The 21,533-nt window shown below is 35.3% G+C and overlaps 3 protein-coding genes and 1 pseudogene across 3 annotated transcripts; 2 read left to right on the forward strand and 2 right to left on the reverse strand.

Moving 5' to 3' along the window:
- Positions 1-1,246: 1,246 nt before the first annotated feature.
- Positions 1,247-2,337, forward strand: LOC115972343 (chitinase 10-like). Its single transcript, XM_031092607.1, has 2 exons — positions 1,247-1,731; positions 1,868-2,337. Exons 1-2 carry the CDS (start codon positions 1,280-1,282, stop codon positions 2,229-2,231), a joined length of 816 nt encoding a protein of 271 aa, XP_030948467.1. The 5' UTR covers positions 1,247-1,279; the 3' UTR covers positions 2,232-2,337.
- Positions 2,338-2,752: 415 nt separating this feature from the next.
- LOC115970585 lies at positions 2,753-4,171 on the forward strand (annotated as a pseudogene).
- Positions 4,172-7,279: 3,108 nt separating this feature from the next.
- LOC115970086 (auxin-responsive protein IAA20-like) lies at positions 7,280-8,529 on the reverse strand. Its single transcript, XM_031089759.1, has 4 exons — positions 8,366-8,529; positions 7,880-8,073; positions 7,617-7,716; positions 7,280-7,515 (listed from the first exon to the last, which is right to left on the reverse strand). The coding sequence occupies exons 1-4, from the start codon at positions 8,527-8,529 to the stop codon at positions 7,461-7,463; spliced, it is 513 nt and encodes a 170-aa protein (XP_030945619.1). The 3' UTR covers positions 7,280-7,460.
- Positions 8,530-11,639: 3,110 nt separating this feature from the next.
- LOC115971448 (protoporphyrinogen oxidase 1, chloroplastic) lies at positions 11,640-16,845 on the reverse strand. Its single transcript, XM_031091371.1, has 9 exons — positions 16,286-16,845; positions 15,366-15,551; positions 15,134-15,218; positions 14,774-14,921; positions 14,610-14,690; positions 14,350-14,521; positions 12,788-12,947; positions 12,379-12,482; positions 11,640-12,213 (listed from the first exon to the last, which is right to left on the reverse strand). The coding sequence occupies exons 1-9, from the start codon at positions 16,700-16,702 to the stop codon at positions 11,914-11,916; spliced, it is 1,653 nt and encodes a 550-aa protein (XP_030947231.1). The 5' UTR covers positions 16,703-16,845; the 3' UTR covers positions 11,640-11,913.
- Positions 16,846-21,533: the final 4,688 nt, after the last annotated feature.

Below are 21,533 nucleotides of genomic sequence, written 5' to 3' on the forward strand. Positions count from 1 at the left end.
TGGATCAGACACAAAGCCTAAATATCTAAATAATATATCCTTTTTAGCAGTCAAAGAAAGCATGAGTTTGGACATTTATGGATGCATCTTTTAGCACTTGGCTCACATTGAACTGTTTAGTCAAAACACTACGTACCGTGTGAAGAAGGGATCATATTTGGCTAGTGCTTGCACACATGGCGTGCACAATTTTTTTTCTTTTTTGGCTCTAAATACACGGCAGCGTACGCAAGCATGAATTGTGATGATCCGAGCATAATATATACATGTATATGGAAAAATTTTATTGCGTACACTAATCTATTCAATTTTTTAACTGAAATCATAATTTGAAGTCACTACTTCTAACTTGAAAGGAAATCGTGACTTTAAGTCACAATTTTTGAACAAAAGTGATAAATGTCTATAATATGTGTAAGTGTGTGAAATAGATATTGCTCTATACCCTCAGCCACAATTAGATTATCTTAAATCTCAGCAACATGGTGCTTGCGTACTCGATGAGGCTTGATACAAGAACTTGGTGGGCTTAGGCGGACAATAATGCTTGTGCTTTATATCACAAAATTTTATATTAGTAAATATGAAATTGGCACATTCCCAAATCCCACCTGCAATTACACAACGTTTCCAACATGGCCTATAAACGTGGCTGGACTTTCATCTTATATATTAGTGATACATTTGCAAAGAGGATCAGAGTTTAAAGTTCAAGTTTCAACCTAATAAATAAGCCATTTTTGGATTTTCACTTTTGGCTAATAAGATTGGAGATTAAGCAGAAATGCAGCTTTTGAAGCATTAAAAAAATGTTTATCAGAATACAAAATTGCAAAATGAGAAGTAGTGGGTCTTCCACTCTTATCCCACAACCTGAGCCGCAGGCCGATTGATGCTTCCATTCGCTTATATAAGTAGAAATAAATATGCTGGGTGTCGACATTTCCACTTGGACAATGCTATGTCAACTGTCTAGACCATCTCAAACGATGACCTAGTCAAAAAAGGCCTATACAAATGTAATTTCATACTTATAGATTCAGAGAACATTATTGTTCAATAAAATGCTTCCTTAAATTTTTAATACCCAATGAAAGGAGTGGAATGGCAAAGTCAAAAACTTGACCTCTGACTTTATTAGAGGAATTGTTACTCTCCAAAACGTGTCCTTTTCTTTATATCTCACAAAATTTAGGGGACACTAAGCATTGCATGAATCTATAAGAAGAGCCTCTCTTGCTCTCCCATTACCAAGCAAGCAAGTTTAACCTTTTAGACAATGGCATTCTCAGCCTCCTACTCTCTTGCCTTACTCTCATTCATTTTCTTCTCCTTTGCTTCATGGGGTACTGAAGCTCGGGGATTCCCCATCTCTTCTTTAATTAGCAAAGAGCTTTTTGACACAATATTTCTGCACAAAGATAACAATGCATGCCCAGCCAAAAACTTTTACACATACGATTCTTTCATCAAAGCATCAAGATGCTTTCCCAGATTTGGTAGCACAGGAAGCTTAACCACACGCAAGAGAGAAATTGCTGCTTTTCTTGGTCAGATATCCCATGAGACCACGGGTGGGTGGCCTACGGCACCTGATGGACCTTATGCTTGGGGTTTGTGCTTTAAAGAGGAAGTTAATCCACAAAGTGTATACTGTGACTCCAGCAACACTGAATGGCCATGCTATCCAGGCAAATCTTACAATGGAAGAGGTCCCATTCAACTATCTTGGTAATGTTACGTGACTACATATATATTAATTATCGGGAAAATTGCTATGTGTTTTGCATGCATGTGAGATTGTACATTTCTTTAACTTTAAGCTAGCTAGGAAAATTTCTAATTTGTTGACTTGGAACTATGGCAGGAATTTCAACTATGGTCCTGCTGGAAAGGCCTTAGGATTTGATGGACTAAAGAACCCTGAAATTGTATCAAACAACTCTTTGATTGCATTCAAGACAGCTCTATGGTTCTGGATGACTGAGCAGAATCCTAAGCCCTCATGTCACAATGTCATGGTTGGAAGATATGTGCCCACAGAAGCTGACATAGCAGCCAATAGAACATCCGGATATGGGTTGGTGACCAATATAATCAATGGACTTGAGTGTGGAAAACCCAATGATGGACGAGTGAATGATCGAATTGGCTATTTCCAGAGATATGCTAAGTTGTTTAATGTTGATACTGGACCTAACTTAGATTGTGAAAATCAGAAATCATATTAACAAAGTTTTCCAGTTTGGTGGCTGTTGCTATTGCCTTTTTTCCCCCCCTAAAGTTTGGGGACATTGACTTTTTCTAATTTAACTTTTTGTTTTGTATTTTATTGTATCCGATTCTCTATAAAATTTGAAGAATAAAGTGGAATTTTGTAATGGGTTAAATTTGTTGCACATCAATTGCTTTACACAGTTTTATACACAACCCAAAAATCAATTAAAATGTTAATTTGAAGTCATGATTTTCAAGTTGGAAATTTTGACTATTGGCCTTATTTGTGGAATTTTAACTTTTCACAGTGTTTTAAATGTGTGTCCAAATCAATCAGCTAAAATTAAAACTTTAAAGTTAAATAACTAATACTTTATATGCTATCAAATTTAATAAAAAAAATTTAATCCTAAAAGTAAGAGGTTCTGTATCATTTGCTTTGTCTCAAGAAATCACAAGGGAGAGACTTGCATTACATTAATCCATAAGAGGGGCATATCTTGCTCCCATTACCAATCAAGTTTAACCTTAGACAATGGCATTTTCAGCCTCCTACTCTCTTGCTTTTCTCTCTGTCCTCTTCTTCTTCAGCTTTATTAATTTCCTTGCATCATGGGGTACCCAAGCTCGGAAATATCCCCAGTCTCTTCTTTAATTAGCAAAGAGCTTTTTGACACAATATTTCTACACAAAGATGATGATGCATGCCCTGCCAAGAACTTTTACACATACGATCCTTTCATCAATGCATCGGGTTGCTTTCCCAAATTTTGTAGAACAGGAAGTTTAACCAAACGAAAGCGCGAAATTGCTGCTTTTCTTGGTCAGATATCCTATGAGACCTCAGGTTGGTGGCCTAACGCAACGGATGGACCTTATGCTTGGGGCTTGTGTTATAAAGAGGAAATTAGTCCAAAAAATTATTACTGTAACTCCAGCAACCAAGAATGGCCGTGCTTCCCTGGCAAATCTTACAAAGGAAGAGGCCCCATTCAAATAACTTGGTAATGTTACGTGACTATTAATCATGTATACATTAATTGGGGTGATTATAGGTTTACATTATAGACTTAAAAAAATGTGTACAATGTTATATAATTTTTTTCAAATGTATACAATATTGTACACATTTGTTTAGTTTACAGTATAAAATTTACCCATGTAAACTAAGTACTTTCCTATTAATTACAATGATAATTTTGTGTTATGCATAGTAATCTTCTAAAATACGGGTACATGTGGGCCATATAATATGGTATTTAGAGAAAAATCTTTTGTATACTGAACATATAAGACGTATGTCTCACTGACATGTGAGTCTTACACACAAAGAAAAATCTTTTATGTGCTAGACGTATGAGACGCATGTGGGACCCACATATTAGTGAGATATGCATCTCATACATCCGGCGCAAGAGATGCTTTCTCGGTTCTTTGAAGTTTGTACATTTCTTAAAGCTAAAAGTTTTTGATGAGAAACTTCTAATTTTTGTTGACTTGATACTATGACAGGAATTTCAATTATGGTCCTGCTGGAAAGGCCTTAGGATTTGATGGACTAAAGAACCCCGAAATTGTAGCAAATAGCTCCTTAATTGCTTTCAAGACAGCTCTATGGTTCTTGATGAGTGAGCAGAAGCCTAAGCCCTCATGTCACAATGTCATGGTTGGAAGATATATCCCCACAAAAGCTGACAAAGAAGCCAATCGAACAGTTGGATATGGGTTGTTAACCAACATAATCAATAGACATGAATGTGGAAACCCCAATGATAGACGATTTAACGATCGGATTGGCTATTTTCAGAGATATGCTAAGCTGTTTAATGTTCATACTGGACCTAACTTAAATTGTGAAAATCAGAAATCATATTTAAAAAGTGTTTCTTACTATTGCTATGTTTGTTTTCTAATGTTTTCGAAAAGAAAAGTGGCTTTTTCATGGGTTTTCTAATCTGTATTGTTTTCTAATGTTTTCGAAAAAATGAAGTACTAATATTTTGTATTGCCTCAATAATGCCTCAAACATAATAGAAAGGTTACACGGCATATATACTTGAGTTTATACTTTTCTTAAGTACTTGTTTGGATACTGATTATTAGCATCTGCGTCTATTTTTTTTTTTTTTTTAATTAAGCGCGTTTCTATGGTTGTGATGGCTTTTCAGTGGGTCTTGTGCACTGTTTACGGGACCCACAAACCTCTTTTTTTAACAAAATTTTCATTAAAAATGGGTTCCACAACACTATTTACATATTTAAAAATGATTTTGCTACAATATTTTTAGTTTTCAGTTTTCAGCAAAATAAACGATATCCAAACACACCCTAAATCTCCCATCCTTATGTGGCTTGCATGACTAATTTAATCTATCTCCATAACATGGAACGGAAAGAGTACTATATTCACTACATCCAGAGAATTGGTATATGAATATTCTTCACCTTTATATTGTGTCCAATGTCAAACTCATTCATAATGCAATGCTTAATTTTAAAACGCTAGCATGTATTGTCTCTTCAAATTAAAAGTGCATTTAGCAAGATCAAAAGGCCAATTTTTGGGTTTTTTAAACTTATTTTGGAGGGCCTCACATTAAACCCAAAAAAGATTATCTCCTCTTTTATAAGACTTTCAGTAAATAAACAATCGATAAATGCATTTATACACACTAGATCAAGTCATTCATGCTTATTGTGAAACCCTATATAAGGCATTTCTCACAAACAACGCCAAATCATACGTTTATTCATGAATATACTTGACTAAGAAAAAAGGACCTTATCCATTTTTATCATTCTCAAAGTTGACAATTAATTATGATATATATATATATATATATTTTATAGATTGATTGTAGGAGGAAGAAGGGGAGCGATGAGATTGAACACAGACATGAAATACCACAAAAAATTATCATTACTACTAATTATCACTTGAACCCTTAATTATGTGGGTTTTTTTTTTTTTTTTGTGAAATACCAGAGGTCCAGAGCGGCAAAACACAAACTCTAGAACTGGGCCGTAATGCAAGCATGGGGATGGGTGTGGAGAGAGTTGGCCCAGAATATGAAGATCGTTTCTTATATATCCAAACTCCATAGTATGTTGTAAATGGATTGTCCAAAAAAAAAAAAATAATAATAATAATAATAAAATAAATATTGCAGAAAGAGTAAAGCAATGAACATAACAAAAAGTCACAATAATTTCACAAAATTTTCAAATTAGCAAGTCACATCATTAAAAAATATTAATTATATAATATTTTTTTGATGATGTGACTGCCTAGCTTTGATTGTAGTTCATATTAGTATTATCATGTAAAATTGCTAATGATTTTGTTTAAATTATTCGATGTTTAATACAATTGTGGTGGACTGTGTTTTGGTCGCAATTCACTAATTAATCATTAATATAGTTTATTCTAAGTGAACCATGTAATCAAAGTTTCTGATTCTCCCAAAAAAAAAAATGTAATCAAAGTTCCAATAAATTAAAAATATTACTCCAATTACCAAAATCATCAAGAATTTCATTATCTATTTAAATTATTTATTTAATCATATAGCATGATTTTTTGTTTTAATAAAAACTTCGCATTACAAAATATGTACCTCTATCACATAAGATTTTTTTTTACTATCTATTTTATTAGTTGATTTTGATTAATAATAAGATTTTTTTAATTTACATATAATTTTTAATTAACACGTGGAATGCATAACCATATCGCTAATAAGAAAAATAAGAACCAAAAAGCATATTTCTTCTTCTTTATAGTGGGATCCATGATCCATCATTCATATGAAGAAAAAAAACATTATTACCACCACATTATTAAATTCTTCAAAAGACAAAGCATGGCTTATGAGTTGTGTGTAGTTAAGTCTATTAAATGATTTGTTTTGTTCGTTTTAATCTTGAATTCCTTAGCAAGTTGAAATTTAAACCTAACTAGCTTGATTCCCACACCTAGTCTTGTCTTCCTATGATTCCATTGTTTACCGATATTCTACTCCTCTCATTTGATGGCAAATAATTACTAATTTATAATTAAAAAAAATTATGCTAAAAATATTACAAATCTTATTACAATATCTTTTATAAGATGATGTGTCGGCAAATCATCCACGCCATTCACACCTCATTTGTATATACCATGTTGGGGATATGTGGCACATATAACTAAATCTTGTGCGCAAAGGACACACAAGAGAAAGGGTGCAAGCCTAAAAGTTCAGAAGTTTGTACTCTGTAGAAATATATTAAGACCATTACAAAAATAAAAATGCATATTTTAGTGGCTTTTCCCAATAAGCATACAAACATTGCATCCCCCCTTTTTTTTTCTTTTTTTAATTTGATTTTTTTTAAAAAAAATAATTCAATAACTATAATAGCAAAAATGAATTTGAATCCTAAACGGTTTTGTTTGAAATACTAAGTGGTGTCAATTGAACTATAAAGTCCTTTACGCATTGCATCCATTTTTATTCCTAGTTTTTAATCCGTTCTTATACACATTTTTAAAAGAGGGATAGAGATACATATGGCTAGACTAGTACACCAGTGACTTAAGAGAAAGAATGTTCTTATAGCGTAGGAGAGACTCAATTAATTTATGGACACATGATTTTGAAGTCCTACATTCAGAAAAATTATATATATAATCTAAAGTCTTAAATTTAAGCTTATAAATTAATTAGTAAATTAATTAGTAAGCCATAGCCTGCTAATTCTATGTTCATTAGGAGATAGGTGAAGAGGACATTTTGTACATTCTGGTCACCTTCCCTCTTTTTTTTTTTCTTTTTTTTTTTATGTCATCTTCTCTCTCTATCTCCCTTCGGCCAATCAATAGGGTTAAGAAGAGGAAGAGAGGGAAGGAGGACCAAGTTTTATTGTCTGATTTATAAGTTTCATGTTGTTGAATATATACCACTGTCTTCTTCAACAAGAAAACAAAATTTCTTTCTGCAAAGTCAGGAATATATGTCATCTTTTTTCTGCATTAAGATTGCTAACTACATCACTATCATACAAAATTCTTACATGCATCCAGAAGAGAAGATAAAACTATTGCTTGTATGATCATGTATAGATGTACATGCGCAACTTCAGAACAAAATTCACAAGAGTACTAATGCTTGGGGGCATTATATTGGTTTAACTCCACATGACAAAATTGTAGAGGGAGAGAGAGAGAGACTAGGATCTAGGATGCATCAAAATCTCTTAATCAGCAAGGGCCTGCCCTTGTAATCTTCAATCTCTTCACAGTGGACAAGAACATCCTATACAAAAAAAGAAGCAAGAGCCACATTAATGGATGCAAAAATATGGGATAGTGTTAGAATTGAAAATGGATTACTCTTAGAGAGCCACATAAACTTACTCCCAAGGCACATCTCCAACCATCATCAAATCCCCTTCCTCATCTTCATATGTTAATACATGACATTTCTCAGGATGCATTGTATCCACTTCAGCTCCCCCTGTTCCAAAGCATTCCCACCAAAAAAAAAAAAAAATTATTAGCTCAATCCTCTACAAGTTTACAACTATAAAAATAGATCAAAATAATCATATTCAACGATAAAAATAGATCAAAATAATCATTCTAACAAATAGGGAAGAGGGAAACATGGGAAACTTTACAGAGAATGTTGGTGTTGAACATGTAGTCAAGAGTCCTTATTAAGTCATCATAACCATCGTGGGCTAGTAAGTCCAGCTTTCTCCCAATTGGAATGCCCTCCATGTAAACCTTAACAAAGAAGGTGGCATGATCATTGCACTCGTTTCCTTCTGCCACAAGTGACTGAATTGGTGGATAATCCAATGTTTGCACCCTAACATAAAAATGAACCATAAATTGTTTTGAGAAAAGCAATGCTAGTAGGCGTAGACAATGATAATCATAGATTGAAAAAAAAAAAAAAAATTGTCCTTGTAATAAATAAGAGAAAGGATTCAAACGCAGGTTCTCTACAAGAGAAGAATTGGGTAATGCCATTTGTAACTACTGAATAATGTCACTGAGTTACAAAACTCCGGAGAGGATGGACAAAAGGTTGATGTAAGATGAAAATGGAAGAAAGATAAGATTTCATCAAAAGGGTATTGAGTATCATAGAATAATACCTTGGAGTTGAAGAGCTATTGTGTTGAGAGGCTGAAATGCTAAGTCCAAGCCTAAGATCTGTGCTAAGATCTCTCTTTAGCTGAGAAAGAGAGGAGGAACTAGAGAGAGATTGATGGTTGTTACTATCAATTGAAGAAGAAGAAGAACTAGTAGCTCTGCCCATTGTGAGATGTGACGACAAACAAAGCCGCCAACCAAGGTTTAAATAAATAGACACACATTCACACACAGTCAAACAGTGTGTGTAAGAGAGAGAGAGTTAAAAGAGTCTATGAGATATGAATGTGTTGGGGGGGAAGCATTTCTTTGATACAACCAGTGGGCCTGAAATGTTGTCAAGGTAGCAGACAGGTACATGCGTCAAGTAGGAACCAACGTGGCTTCTATCATAATTTCCCTTTGAATCTTAAACATTCAATCACAATGCGGTTCATGTGCAAATATTAGGCTGTCTTGATGACATTTTACTCTTTTAAGTTCATAATTCAGTTTGATTGAATAAGCATCTTTTACCAAACACTTTTCAATTTGGAAAAAAATAGGGAAATTTTACTTTCTAAGAAGTAATCAAAACGTGGAAGAATGAAACACAATGTTTTTAGTTTTTGCACCATTTTTCAAACATTATATTCCAATTTTGAGAGTTCATATATCATAATGTTACTGTGAAGACAATATTCTCTAAAATTGTAAAACTTGGACTTTTAAGGATTAGACAAAGAGTCCACACACTATAACATAATGTGTAATTGGAGGACATGAATCTAGACAAAGTATTAAAATGGGGTAAAAAACATTGTGTTTCATTGGATGGAAAGGCGTCGATTCTAGAAATCTATTTACACCATCCTGAAACACAGTATTAAAATAAACCCATGTCATAAATAATCTCTAACTCAATGTTCAATGGATATGATTATCGTGATGCGCATGGGGGCATAGGTATTGACACATAATAAAACTTATTGATAATGTTGAGGCTACGTGTGCTATGTAGACTAAACCGCATCGATATGTACTTTCATTAATTATTTAAAGGGCTGTAAGTAATTAAGGACAAACCATGGGGGATGCTTCAACAAGCAAGATGGAACCTCAGACATTTTGTACATTCTATAAGTATTGATGGGACCCTCATGTTTCCCCATCTACTTTAAAATCATTACGTTTGCAATTCTATTGGTATTTCATAAAAACTTGTTTCTGAATTCTGATTCTATTCATCATTACTTTCTTTTGCCCCTAGGGCCAGGGGCTCCAAATTCTAAACGGCTTTAACTTTAGAGGGTAGATTTTTAAGAAATCAAACTCACTAAATTTTCTAAAAAATTCTTGATATACTAAAATTGAAATAAAATATAAACAAAAGGTAATTAGTTTTCTTTATATTACTTTTTATTAAAAGAGGATATCTAAGATCCTATCATGGAGAATGTCATCAATCCGATTTATAAACACAAGAAAAATATTTGAGAACGAAAAAAGACACAAAAAGCATTTTACATTCTTGATTGCTTATGCATTAAACATCTCTCCTTCACGTGTACAATTCACGTGTGTAATGCACATTTTCTCACTCTCTAGAATTCATTTTCCTAGTTGTTTCTCACAATGAGGAAAGAGTAACAAGGAAAATCTTTCGTGGGCCTAAAGATATGCCTATTGATAGGAAGAAATGAGAAACTTACAAACAAGTGAAAGAGAAAAAGAAAAGGAAAATGTTCCCCACCGCCCCTACCAAGCTATTGCGTCAATTAACCATCATATGTTTATTGGTCTCCAACACATTATTCCCATTGAATTTAAAGCATGTTTACCCACAGGCCACACACTCTTTACAGAACTCGTAATGTCTTGGACTCTAAAGACCATATTCTCTCTTATTTTTCCCTTTTACACATTCTTCTCCAAAACTGTGTTCTTCCACTCAAATTTATCTGTCTCCATCAATGTGTTGGAGATTCTCCATTTTTTTTTTCTCAGTCAAACTTAGAATTGCTTTTGAATTATCCCATGTAAAGCACCAGGCCCTACGCTGGGGGACCTGGCCCCATTTCAGGCTTTTTCTTCACGGACCCTTTTTTTTTTTTCTCTCATTGCTGTTAATTTGCACCATCATTTCTATCACACTTTTCTTGAAATCCTATACACGTATCAAGAAATCTAGGAGCCTCGTGGTTCATTAAGGTTCACGCTCTCGGCCATCTATGTAATATTTGGCTTTTTAAAAAGGAGTCCTTCCCCTAGTGTCGCTCTTAAAGAGATCAGTTGTCCAGTGTTTTCGAGTTACTAGAATAGTGTCTTGGGCACATTTCTAAGAAGATTGTGTACACGGGCAGTGTTTTATATGTAAATCAATATAGGAATACGTTAACGGGTGCTCTGTTACTTATGCTAAGGAAGAACACTGCATTGATAAGTAGAAAAATTAATAAACAAATGCCTTTTTAACTTCTTAAGGGGGAATTAAACGAGTCTCATTACGTTGAAAAGTAACAAGAACTAATAAACAAATACCCTTTTAATTGAAAGTTGCTCAGCTCCTTAAAATACTTGTTAATTACAATTAAAAAAAAAAAAAAAAAAACTCAATTATAATCAATGCACTATGACACTCGTTAATTGGACATATCAATATATAAAGCTTGCTAGGTCATTGCATATGTCACCAACTTGTACATCATGGCATACATCACCAACTTGTGTGCATAACTAGATGACTTCAAGCACACCTTAATTTTTTTTTAGTCTTTCTAGGACCAACACCATTTGTTACAATTTTTGACACAACTTGATGACATGTCCCACTATAATCAATAAACCATTACTTTCACATGGACTCACCACTTTTTTTCCATCATTCACAGTCGAATATGTTAAGGTTGTGGAGATAGTTGTGGTACAAAAGTTATGTCCATAGACTTTATCTTTTAAGATAGATACATGGTGAGAGAAATGGTGAGAGAATGGAAAGTGGCACTCAAATACATTACACATCACAAAGGATCTCATTAACACTGGGCTATCACTTGAAGCTCAAGTACACATCCTAACTAAACCACTAGGTCCACTGCCCTACTATGGATGATGCATCAAAGATTGGAACGTAGCATGGGATTGGATCTGGGGCCACATGACTACAAACAAAATGACAGTTTATTTAGCGGATCTAAATCAAGGCATTGTCCAATTTCTCCTTACAATTCATGTAGACAATAATAATAAGTTCATTCATGTATCTAATGCAACTATGCTTACCAATCAACGCACAAATTAAAGGAGAAGTTGCATAATGGAAAACATTCTGCATGTGTGCTTCTGCACTGGTAATAATCACGGAAGAGCAAACACTAAACATAGCATTAAAGTGATCAATAATGACAGTGACCCAGTAATTACAAGTCAAACAAAATCCTAAAAAATATGCCTGTAAGAAAAAACTCTCCACAAAAGAGGCTACCCAAACCGCCAAATGAACAGCTGAAGAGAAACTTCCGATCAGTCAAAAGAGCCCATCTATGTCCAAAAGTTGCTTTAAAATCTGGCACTACTTGTATGCAACCTGTGATAGGAATTTAGTCACCTCAGCTGCAACCTCATAAGCACCCTCAACACATCGGCCCAAGGCTACACCAGATACATAGTTGCCCCCCAGAAACAGCCCTTGAAACCCAGTATCTTTGAGAGCAGCATTTGCAGCATCAAGGAGATCAAAATGACCAATCAAGAACTGTGGAATGGCTTGTGGCCACACTTTCACACCCAACGCAAGTGGATCTTTTGCATTAGGGTTTATGAGCATTTTCCGCAAATCTCTATCAACTGCTTCAATAAGTTCACCCTCCGTCTGTCATTAAAAACTGTGGCATTAGAAAGACTAAAAAGAAAGAAGAAACTGAAAGGCATTTAATATTTAAACATAATACGTCAAAGCCCAAAGATTGTAACACCGAAAGTTAGACCAATCAACAAAAACTAAAATCAAGATATGAATCTTCTTGAATTGTCCTACCTTGGACAAAATTCCAGGATTTGTAGCCCCTCCAATGTAGTTCAATAGCAGAACTCTTCCAGCTGGTGCTCGATCAGGGAAAAGTGAAGAGCTATAAATGGTTCCTGCAATTCCCAAGATAATTCACATGCTAAATTTGGCCCAAAATTTTCAATGCATCCTTAACAGAATATTACTTCTTACTATTAATTAAACATCTCAACATTATATTAAGTACCAGCAGATGTTAAGAATGGCCAATGACCCTTGGGTCAGTTGGTACCTCCTAGCATCCCCCCACGTCCAGGGATCTCAAGTGCCCCAGCCCCATAAAAAAGAATTAAAAAAAATCATTTTAAGCAAAGAAAACAAAACAGATGTTAAAAATGAGTCATGGACGTAACTAATTTAAGAGTTTAAAGGGAAGTACCTAAAGTTTCCACTCCTTGACTGCGTGGGTGCAATTGACCAAACCCCTTTAATTCATCATTTATCAAGCATTCTGTCCGAATTGCTTCTTTTGGATATGAAATGGACACCGCTGCAACTGGTGGGTAGTAAAATTTTGAAAGTGAATCTGCAGCACCAGCCTGTAAAAAAGAAAATAGGTGGAAAAAAATTTATACAGGCCTCTTCTGCAATCTAAAAAATTAAGGAACAGCAAAAAATGCCTTCAATAATCCAGTAAATAAATATGATTTCATTAGCCCCCTAGATGTGGCCATGCTACAACAAACTTTAGTTATACACCATTAAGGATCATCTCACAAGGCGTGTCTTAAAAACAAAGCTTTAACAGTTGAACAAGCATGGGATATACACTATCAGGAGCTAAAATATCTAGAGTATCTGTAAGAAACTATGCCTTAAATATTCAAATTTTAGATGAGGACTAGCTAGTTAACTGATATAAAGAATAAGATTAAAGCCTAGTATAAATGCAAGTTCTAGATAATTTTAGGGCATCTGCTGAAGACAAAGTCTAAGCCATATGTCCACTATGCTGTATCAATAAATAAATAAAAGAGCTGAACAACCTGGAAGAACTATTTCAACATGGTACTACTTTCTACCAATTCACCTTACATCCAAGTGAAAACCAGTCTACAATTATGATAGAATGTCAACTAAACAAAAATAGCGCCTCAGTGAACCAAAACTCAGAAACTACATGCTACTTTTTAGCATGACCTCTCCTACACAGGGTGCTCTCCAAGGATAATTACAACTTTGGCATTCCAAAACACAAGAGTGTCTATTAATTTTGTGTTACTCTGTCTTGACCCTGCAAAACTTGATGTAGCTCAGATCCTGATCTAAATTTTATTCTGCATTGCCACTATTGATTAATTAATGCTTTTCAAAAATGGTGAGATATTTTTATCTGTATATAAAAGCATTGTGATAAGGTGCACTGAAGTTGGTGGACTGACACAAGCTCTAAAGAACAGCAAGCAAAAGAGGAGGGAAAAAAAACCACCAGAAAACAAGAAAAACTAGAATTGAGTATCCGTTTTGGAACAATTTATTTAGCTGAAATTGAAAATTTTTTGTTGAAAGTACTGTAGATAAAGCTAAAAGTTAGTTGAAATAGTACAGTGAGACCCATGAATAGTACCAAAAAGTGCAATGAAACTCATGAATAGTAACAAAAATAAGCTGAATAATAACAAAAATAAGGTAAATAGTAAAAAAAAACTGACTTTTTCAGAGCCAATGCCAAACACAACCTAGTATTCAGAAAAATTAAAGTAATCATCTTTTCCAGAATGAACAATAAATAATTGAACAAGTGGTGCCTTATCTAAAAAATTATATATTAGTATATTACTAACAAACTGCAAACAATATGAATCACATATTAAAAAAGTTAAACAAAAGTCAAAATTAAACAGAAGATTAGAACTTCAATATAATCCATTTTCAAGCATTCCACTAATAAGTGCAGTAATAAGACAACCAGTTCTTAAATGTTACAAGAAAGGGGCATACAGATAAAGGACGCAGCAAACTGCTTGCAATATGGGAAGGAACCGTCATGACAACACTTTTGCTTTGAAGAGAAACCAATCCTTGTGGTGTTTCATATGTCAAAGTGTAACCTCCATTATCCAATTTACTGATACTTGAAAGCTTCCAAGACAATTTTACTTTTCCACCCAACCTGCCAACTCAAAACAAGTCACTAAAATCACAAGTCCTAAAATGAATATTGCAAGCACATCAATAGTTGAACTTCCAATGAAGCATACCTTGTAGAAATTGCATTTGGCAACATAGCGAGTCCCTTCCTAAGTGATCCAACAGTTTGGCCCTTTGGCTTTGGTAGATTCCTAAAAGATAACTTAATTCAGGGCATTGAACACAAATTTTAAATATAACCACAACATACGCATAAATGGACAGGTATTATTACGGATCTCGAGGTGGCTTGGGAACTTTATTTCTCTCCTGGATTGCTTTAAAAGTGCCACCAATGATACTACCACCATTCTGCTCTAGATTCCAAACTTTCCCAAATGCTGCTTTCATACTTAGTTTTGAAGGATCACCCGCATAGACACCTGCATATGACAAAATTTTCAGGTCCACTAAGCAGACTGATGCAGGACCGTGTCCTCATCACAGCCATATATACCAACTGAAAGAAAACAAGTCATGGCATGCATATTCCCAACTTGGGAAATTTCTTAATAGGAAGAACAGAGAGACCAACTAAAATAAACAATGAGAACAGATTGATTAGCAAAATAGGTTGTTCATCATTGGTTATAACCTGAACAAAATGGCTCGATCAACCGTTCAAAAACCTCATCACCAAGATTACGACGCACAAACTCCTCGACTGATTCCTCTCGCCCCTGTCACCTTTGTGAAGACTATAAGACATGAGAAATTCACTTTAAATATGCATGTGCACAAATGTGTGCTTGATGTCGTTATGAATGAATTTTCAAGAGTAACATAAATTGATAAAGAAAATAAACAAAGAGTTGATGAGGACAAACTGGTGGAGGAGGGCGAATGCCGAGAGCACCAAAGCCAGCCCTGAGTTTGCCACCAATGCTCATCAAGTCAAAGAAAGGCAGGTCAGCAGGCTTCGAGGGGACTGGCCTTAATTTCCCACTCCACAACACAAAACGCGGCGAATTAGGATCACCCAAAACTAAGTCATCCTTTAATCCACTATCCACCTAACAATGCAATAAAAAAAAAAGTACCAACATTTCAACAAAATAAAATTAAGAAAAAAAACCTTTCCTATAAAACATTGTAAATACTATTACAAATATACACTTAACAGACCAAATTAAAATTATAATATGGAAAAAGAAACTACAGATAGAAAAGGATTGCATTCTTTTTATATATATATATATATAATATATAGTTACGACAGGATTTGAAATTATGGCATCTACTCCACGATAATTTTTTTTATTATCAAGCCAAGACAACTATAGGTTTTTTTTTTTAGTGTAGGGATTCGACCCAAGTCTCTTATTCAACGACAAAAGACGGTAGTTACAAGAATGGGAGAGGGTCAATTTGAACCCTGAACATCTCCATTGAAAACAACAACAGATGCCAATTGGGCTACAAGCTCTGAGTACAAGAGACTTTACCAAAAATTGTGATAATTGGAAGCCACAGAAGATTTGCATTTCAAACCATAGGTTTAGCATTTAAATTATGAAATTGTAGATCGGTTCTTTGATTGGAGTTTGTATTCTCTTTTTGTTAGAATAAGATATCTTACTCATCTAATCTAAACAAAAAATAAATAAAGAATTAGAAATAAAATTCAAGAAAAAAATTTAGAAAGCTAAGCTAGAAATGAATCGATAAGCTAAGCGATTAAATTCATTCATAATTTCCTAAGTAATAGCTTAGAAACTTTTGGGAGAATTGATAATTTATCACATACCATCATGGTGAGCATGGCATCGGAGGGCTGGAAGCTATTGGGGCCTTCTTCCCAGAGATAACCGTCTCGCTCGACGGTGATGATGTTGCCACCGACGCGGTCTCTGGCCTCGGTGACGATGACGTTGGGAACGACGTCGGAGTGTTTGGTTGCGAGTGCCTGTGCGATGCAGAGGCCACTGATTCCGCCGCCAACGACCACGCAATCTACATTTGAGGGGGAGGAGTGTTCCGCCGCCGCCGCGTGAGGCGGAGAAATCGCGGTGGCGGACGAGTCCTCGGCGATCGAGCAGCGAATGCGTGCGGTGGGGCTGCGGCGAGCGAGAGGGAGTGTGCGGAAGAGAGAGGAGGGTGACGTGTACGGAAGTCGTGGGCGGAGGAGAAGCGATTGGGCGGGGAGGTCCGTGAGGGTGTTCATGGTTGATGGCGGGTTCGGGCTCGGGTTCACTGCTTTGAGAGAAACGACGGCGTTTGTTATCTCGAAATGAGGGAAAATGGTAGATAGAATATGACTTTGAGAAGTGACGTGTCTCTCCACTATTTGATTAGCTGATTGTAACGATTTAGCTACTACCGTCTACCGCTATACGGTACATAGGACATAGCTATCTAATAACTCTCTTTTTTACTATTATTAACTACCTAACTCATATTTAGCTGTGGAAAAATTAGAATATTAATCCCTATAATTTAAGGGAATAGCCAGGGACGGAGCTATTGTTGGGTGCCCCCGGATTTTTTTTTATTTTAATTTTAGTATATATATATATATATAATATATTATTTTTAGCAATTTGTTTTAATAAAATTGCACTTTGTCCCTCTCAACAATATTATTATTATTTTTAAAAACTATAAAAAAAAATATTAGCCCAGTAGCAAAAATTAAGCCCAAACAACACCCCAAAACAAACACAAGCAAAAAAAAAAAAAAAAAAAAATCAAAGACAATTCTAACTAGAAATTCAACTAGTCTAGGAGGGCGTTCGTCCACGTTTGATCACTGCGTTTTTTTTTTTTTTTTTTTTTCTTTTTCTTTTGCCCGCATATGTTGACTTTGGTGGACAAAAATTACTATTTTGCACTGTAGCAGTACTGTTCATGTACTGTAGCAACACTGTTCACGCATTAAAAAATATTAAAAATGGGTCCCACGGTACTTTTCACACATTAAAAAATTATTTTGCTACAGTGTTTTCAGTTTCAGCAACAATAAGCTCAATCCAAACGGACCCTAGGAGTAGGAAAACACCCAATGGCAAGGCACATATATAATAAAAGGGAAAAAAAGGGGGATTTCTCAGCCACTCAAAAAAATTAAAAAATAAAAATAAATTTAAGGCAGAACGTAGAAGACCTCAGACTGAGGAATTGGGTAGCGACAAGCAGCGAAAGCAAAGGCAGTCTAGCACACCACGCTTAACGCCACCAGTCCACTGCAGCACTACCCTACCCCTGTCAACCCATGCCTGGTAATTTATATCTAATCTCTTTTATTTTTTTGGATGAGAATATTGTATCCCTCCTCTCATATCTGAATCTTTAATGTCTGTTGGATTAAACTGTGAAGAAAATTTAAAGAGAGACAGAGATGAGAGACAAAGAAGCAGGGACAATAGTTTTGTCTAGAAAAAACTAATGGTTCGTTTGAATTGAGGAAGAGGGAGAGGGAGTAGAATAGAGTAAAGTAAATTTAACACAAAATTAGCTTATTTTTAGCCAACACTACTCTACTTCCCTCCATTCCCCCTCCTTCCCCTCTCCATCCAAATAGGCCATAAAGAGAGAGTAAAAGAGAGAATTAGAGAGGTAAACTTCTAGAGTCTAGACTCATCTTTCTCCCTTTAATCAATGACAAAATTTATTTATATATATATATATATTTATAAATAAAAAGTTGTCCAGCCAGCAGTCTCCCTTTGTTTAATGAAAAAATATAAACAAACACAACAAACAATAATACAACACTAGTAACACGTCAACACCTATTGCAGCCCATGCGATGTTATATGCTTTTTATGTAGTTTTTTAAGAGATTTTTTGCAACTTTAAAATTTATTGGTTAATTGTTTAGCACTTTTGTGCATAGTGTTTGTCTATTATGTGTAATGATTGTAAATTATTGACCATATAATGACATGATAATTTCAAATTATATTTTATTATTAGATTATGAAAAAGTCAACTACCAGATTTGATTTTTTTTTTTTTTTTTTTTTAAGAAAAGCTTCAAATGAAAGGCATCCGAATAGAAAAATAGATAATAATAAAAGGCACCATCGGAATAGAAATAAAATAAATGATGAGCTAAGAACTAATTAAGCTTATTCCTCATTATTTCACAACATACTATGTGAATAAAAGCCTCATAAAGCCTCATGAAACAAATAGAAGTATCCTTAATATAACAAAGATCTGAATGGATTGTTATATTGAGAGAAACATGAAATCTAGTTTGGTAATGTGTTTATGGAGACATTTAAAGCATTATAGATTTTAGAAGAGACATGTGATCTAGTTTGGTAATGAGCTTAAATTCAAGTCATTAACTAAATAAGTTTGAATAAATATCGTAAACTTTTATTATTTGATTTGGTTTGGCTTAAGTCGTTTACATTATTACATTCCCTTTGCTAAAAGATAGGCTGAATTAAGAGAGAATTTTTTGTCATTTGAATAAGCCCAATCAACAAGTCATCTTTCTTCTAGAGGACATATGAGGAGTAGATTTTTTTTTTTTTTTTTTTTGAAAGGTATGAGGAGTAGATTTGACAGCATAAATGATAGAATTAGGGAAACCAAAGGATAAGACTTCCCAATTGTAAAAGTTGGCAATAGATAATAATAAAAAAATAAAAAATAAAAAAGCCAAAAAATGGGTCTCTTCATTAATTGTACGAGGTCCCTCAGCCAATCCTCACTATATCCCTAAAGTTAGCTAAAAATTGTTCCATGAGTTAAGCAAAGAGTAATTCCTAACCATGCATTGAGCAAAAAGTAGCCCTCCCTTCTTATAAGCAACCAAAGTATAGGAGCAAGGTAAATTTATTGACTAACCAACACACAATCTTGCCTTTGTTAAGTATTTCTTAGACATAACTTGGGCCCAAAAAGAGTCTTGGTCATTGATAAGCCTTCAACATAATCTAGCCAATAGGGTCTCATTCCTATGGTTCATATGAAACAACTTGAGAGTCCAAGACCACTATAATCCTTCAATTTAGTCACTTTATCCCATTAAACCAATTTTCTTTAAGGTAAGGAACCCAAAAGAAAATCCCTACAAAGTTTATCAATGGCGTAATATGTCTTGATAGGAAGTGAGGCACAATTAATGTGGTAGTATGAGATGGAACCACACTTGTTTCAGGGTTTTTTTTTTTTTTTTTGGTTAGAGGATGGAAAAGTGAGAAGATATAAAATTTAGGAATGATAAACAAGTGGAAGGAAAGAAAATGTTCCAATTTTCCCTCATATATGTTAGATAGAGAGGTTGGCAAAGTGAAGTGATAGAAAATGTGATTTTTTAATAAACTTATTTTTATACCCTTATAAAATAGGGAAATTTAAAAAAAAAATTGAAAAAGTATTAAATTTAATGTAAATCGCATTTTGTCCCAAATTTTCCTCCCAATTTAGGAGGATGGTTTTTGTGCTTGCCAAAAATATAATTAATGGGCTCAGCCTATTTTTGGACTCATGATCTATTTATATTGTGGGCTTTGGTTTTCCTACTATGAGTAGTCCTTTACCCGGGGACCCAATTGCACACTCTTGTTTCATAAAACTATCCCTCTTTTCTCACAGAAATGCTCCTTTCTCTCCTAGTATAGTTCCTCTTTTCTCTTCCTCTCCTCTTTAGAATTGTCAACCCCCACTTCTCAATCCATTCTCCTATTTATAGCATGAGAGGAGTGGAGGTGTTATGATTAGTTCCTTACTCGTGTGGATGGGGGTCCAATTCCATTGTTGCTAAGTGGATGTTCCGTTGGGAAAGGTGGTAATGGCATTGGAACTGATTCCCACTTTCAAAAGACCGCTTGACAGCAATATTCCCGAAAGCATTACCGGGCAGTCGAGTACAGGGTGTTTCTGAGCAATAATACCCCTGACCAGGTTAAAGACGATCGGGAGGGGTTTGCTTTTGGTATCCAAGACAATGCAGTCTCATTCCAGCTCCTGGGCCCAGATTGGCCCTTGAGGTGTTCGGATCGAGGTTGTAGGTCCAATGAGGACGGGGTGGTGTATTAGGCCGCCAGGCCAGGTCCCAAGGCCCAATGGGCCTGAGGCCCTAGCCCGTACAATAGCCCCCCTTAACTCGTGCCCGGCTACCGGAAGCGAATCAAGGACAATCTAAGTGGTGCTTGTGACTCCTTGGGAAGCCCAACCATCGGCTACTGAATGAACGAGACAACCATCAATACTTTCTCAAAGAGAGCGCCACACCAGGCTGTCACATTTAACCGTCATCATAACCTGACGATTCATGAACTGAGCCCACACGTGTAGGGATTACAAGAAGAAGCCAGAAAGATTTTCCCGCCTCCCTCTTCATTAAATGCTTTCATTCCTATAAATAGTTCATTTTGCGTCTTCAGATCACTTTTTGCTTTCCTATTCCTCAAAATTTCTCTCTGTCGAGCATACTTTTCTTGTGTTCAGATCCTCCATCCACGAGCACTTCCTTCTAGAGTCCTAGTAAGTTTTCCTCTCCTCTTCTCTTCCTTTTCCTTTTCTTCAATTTCTTTTCCTCAATCTAGTGTTAGTGATGGGTTATTCACAATTTCTCGATATTGAAGCAACTTTGCCCAATTTTAGGGAAGCTTATAATATTCCCGGGGATGTGGATATAGTCTACTGCCATGAGGGTGATATCGCTCTTCAGCGATGCCCTCATGTGGTATTCTTCCCATTAATGGCTATTTTAGTGGGGGGGGGGGGGGTTAGGTTTCTAGCAGATCCCCTTATTCATAGCACCTTTAGGTTTTACGGTTTATACCCCGACCAACTTCCTCCTAACTTTTACCGAGTAGTGAGTTGCGTTCGCTGCTTAAACCAAATATACAGGTTACAATTAGATCACCATGACATCAATTTCATGTATAGCCTTTATGGGAATATTAGGATAGACTATTACTTAAAAGTTAGGGATGTACGGGTACAACTCATATCATGCCTTCCCGACTCTAAAAGAAACTCGGTAGGGGAGAACGTCCGGGTGAGCGGCAACTGGCTTGCCGGTGAGCTCA

Source organism: Quercus lobata, chromosome 12, assembly GCF_001633185.2.
Source record: "Quercus lobata isolate SW786 chromosome 12, ValleyOak3.0 Primary Assembly, whole genome shotgun sequence".
Classification (NCBI taxonomy): domain Eukaryota; kingdom Viridiplantae; phylum Streptophyta; class Magnoliopsida; order Fagales; family Fagaceae; genus Quercus; species Quercus lobata.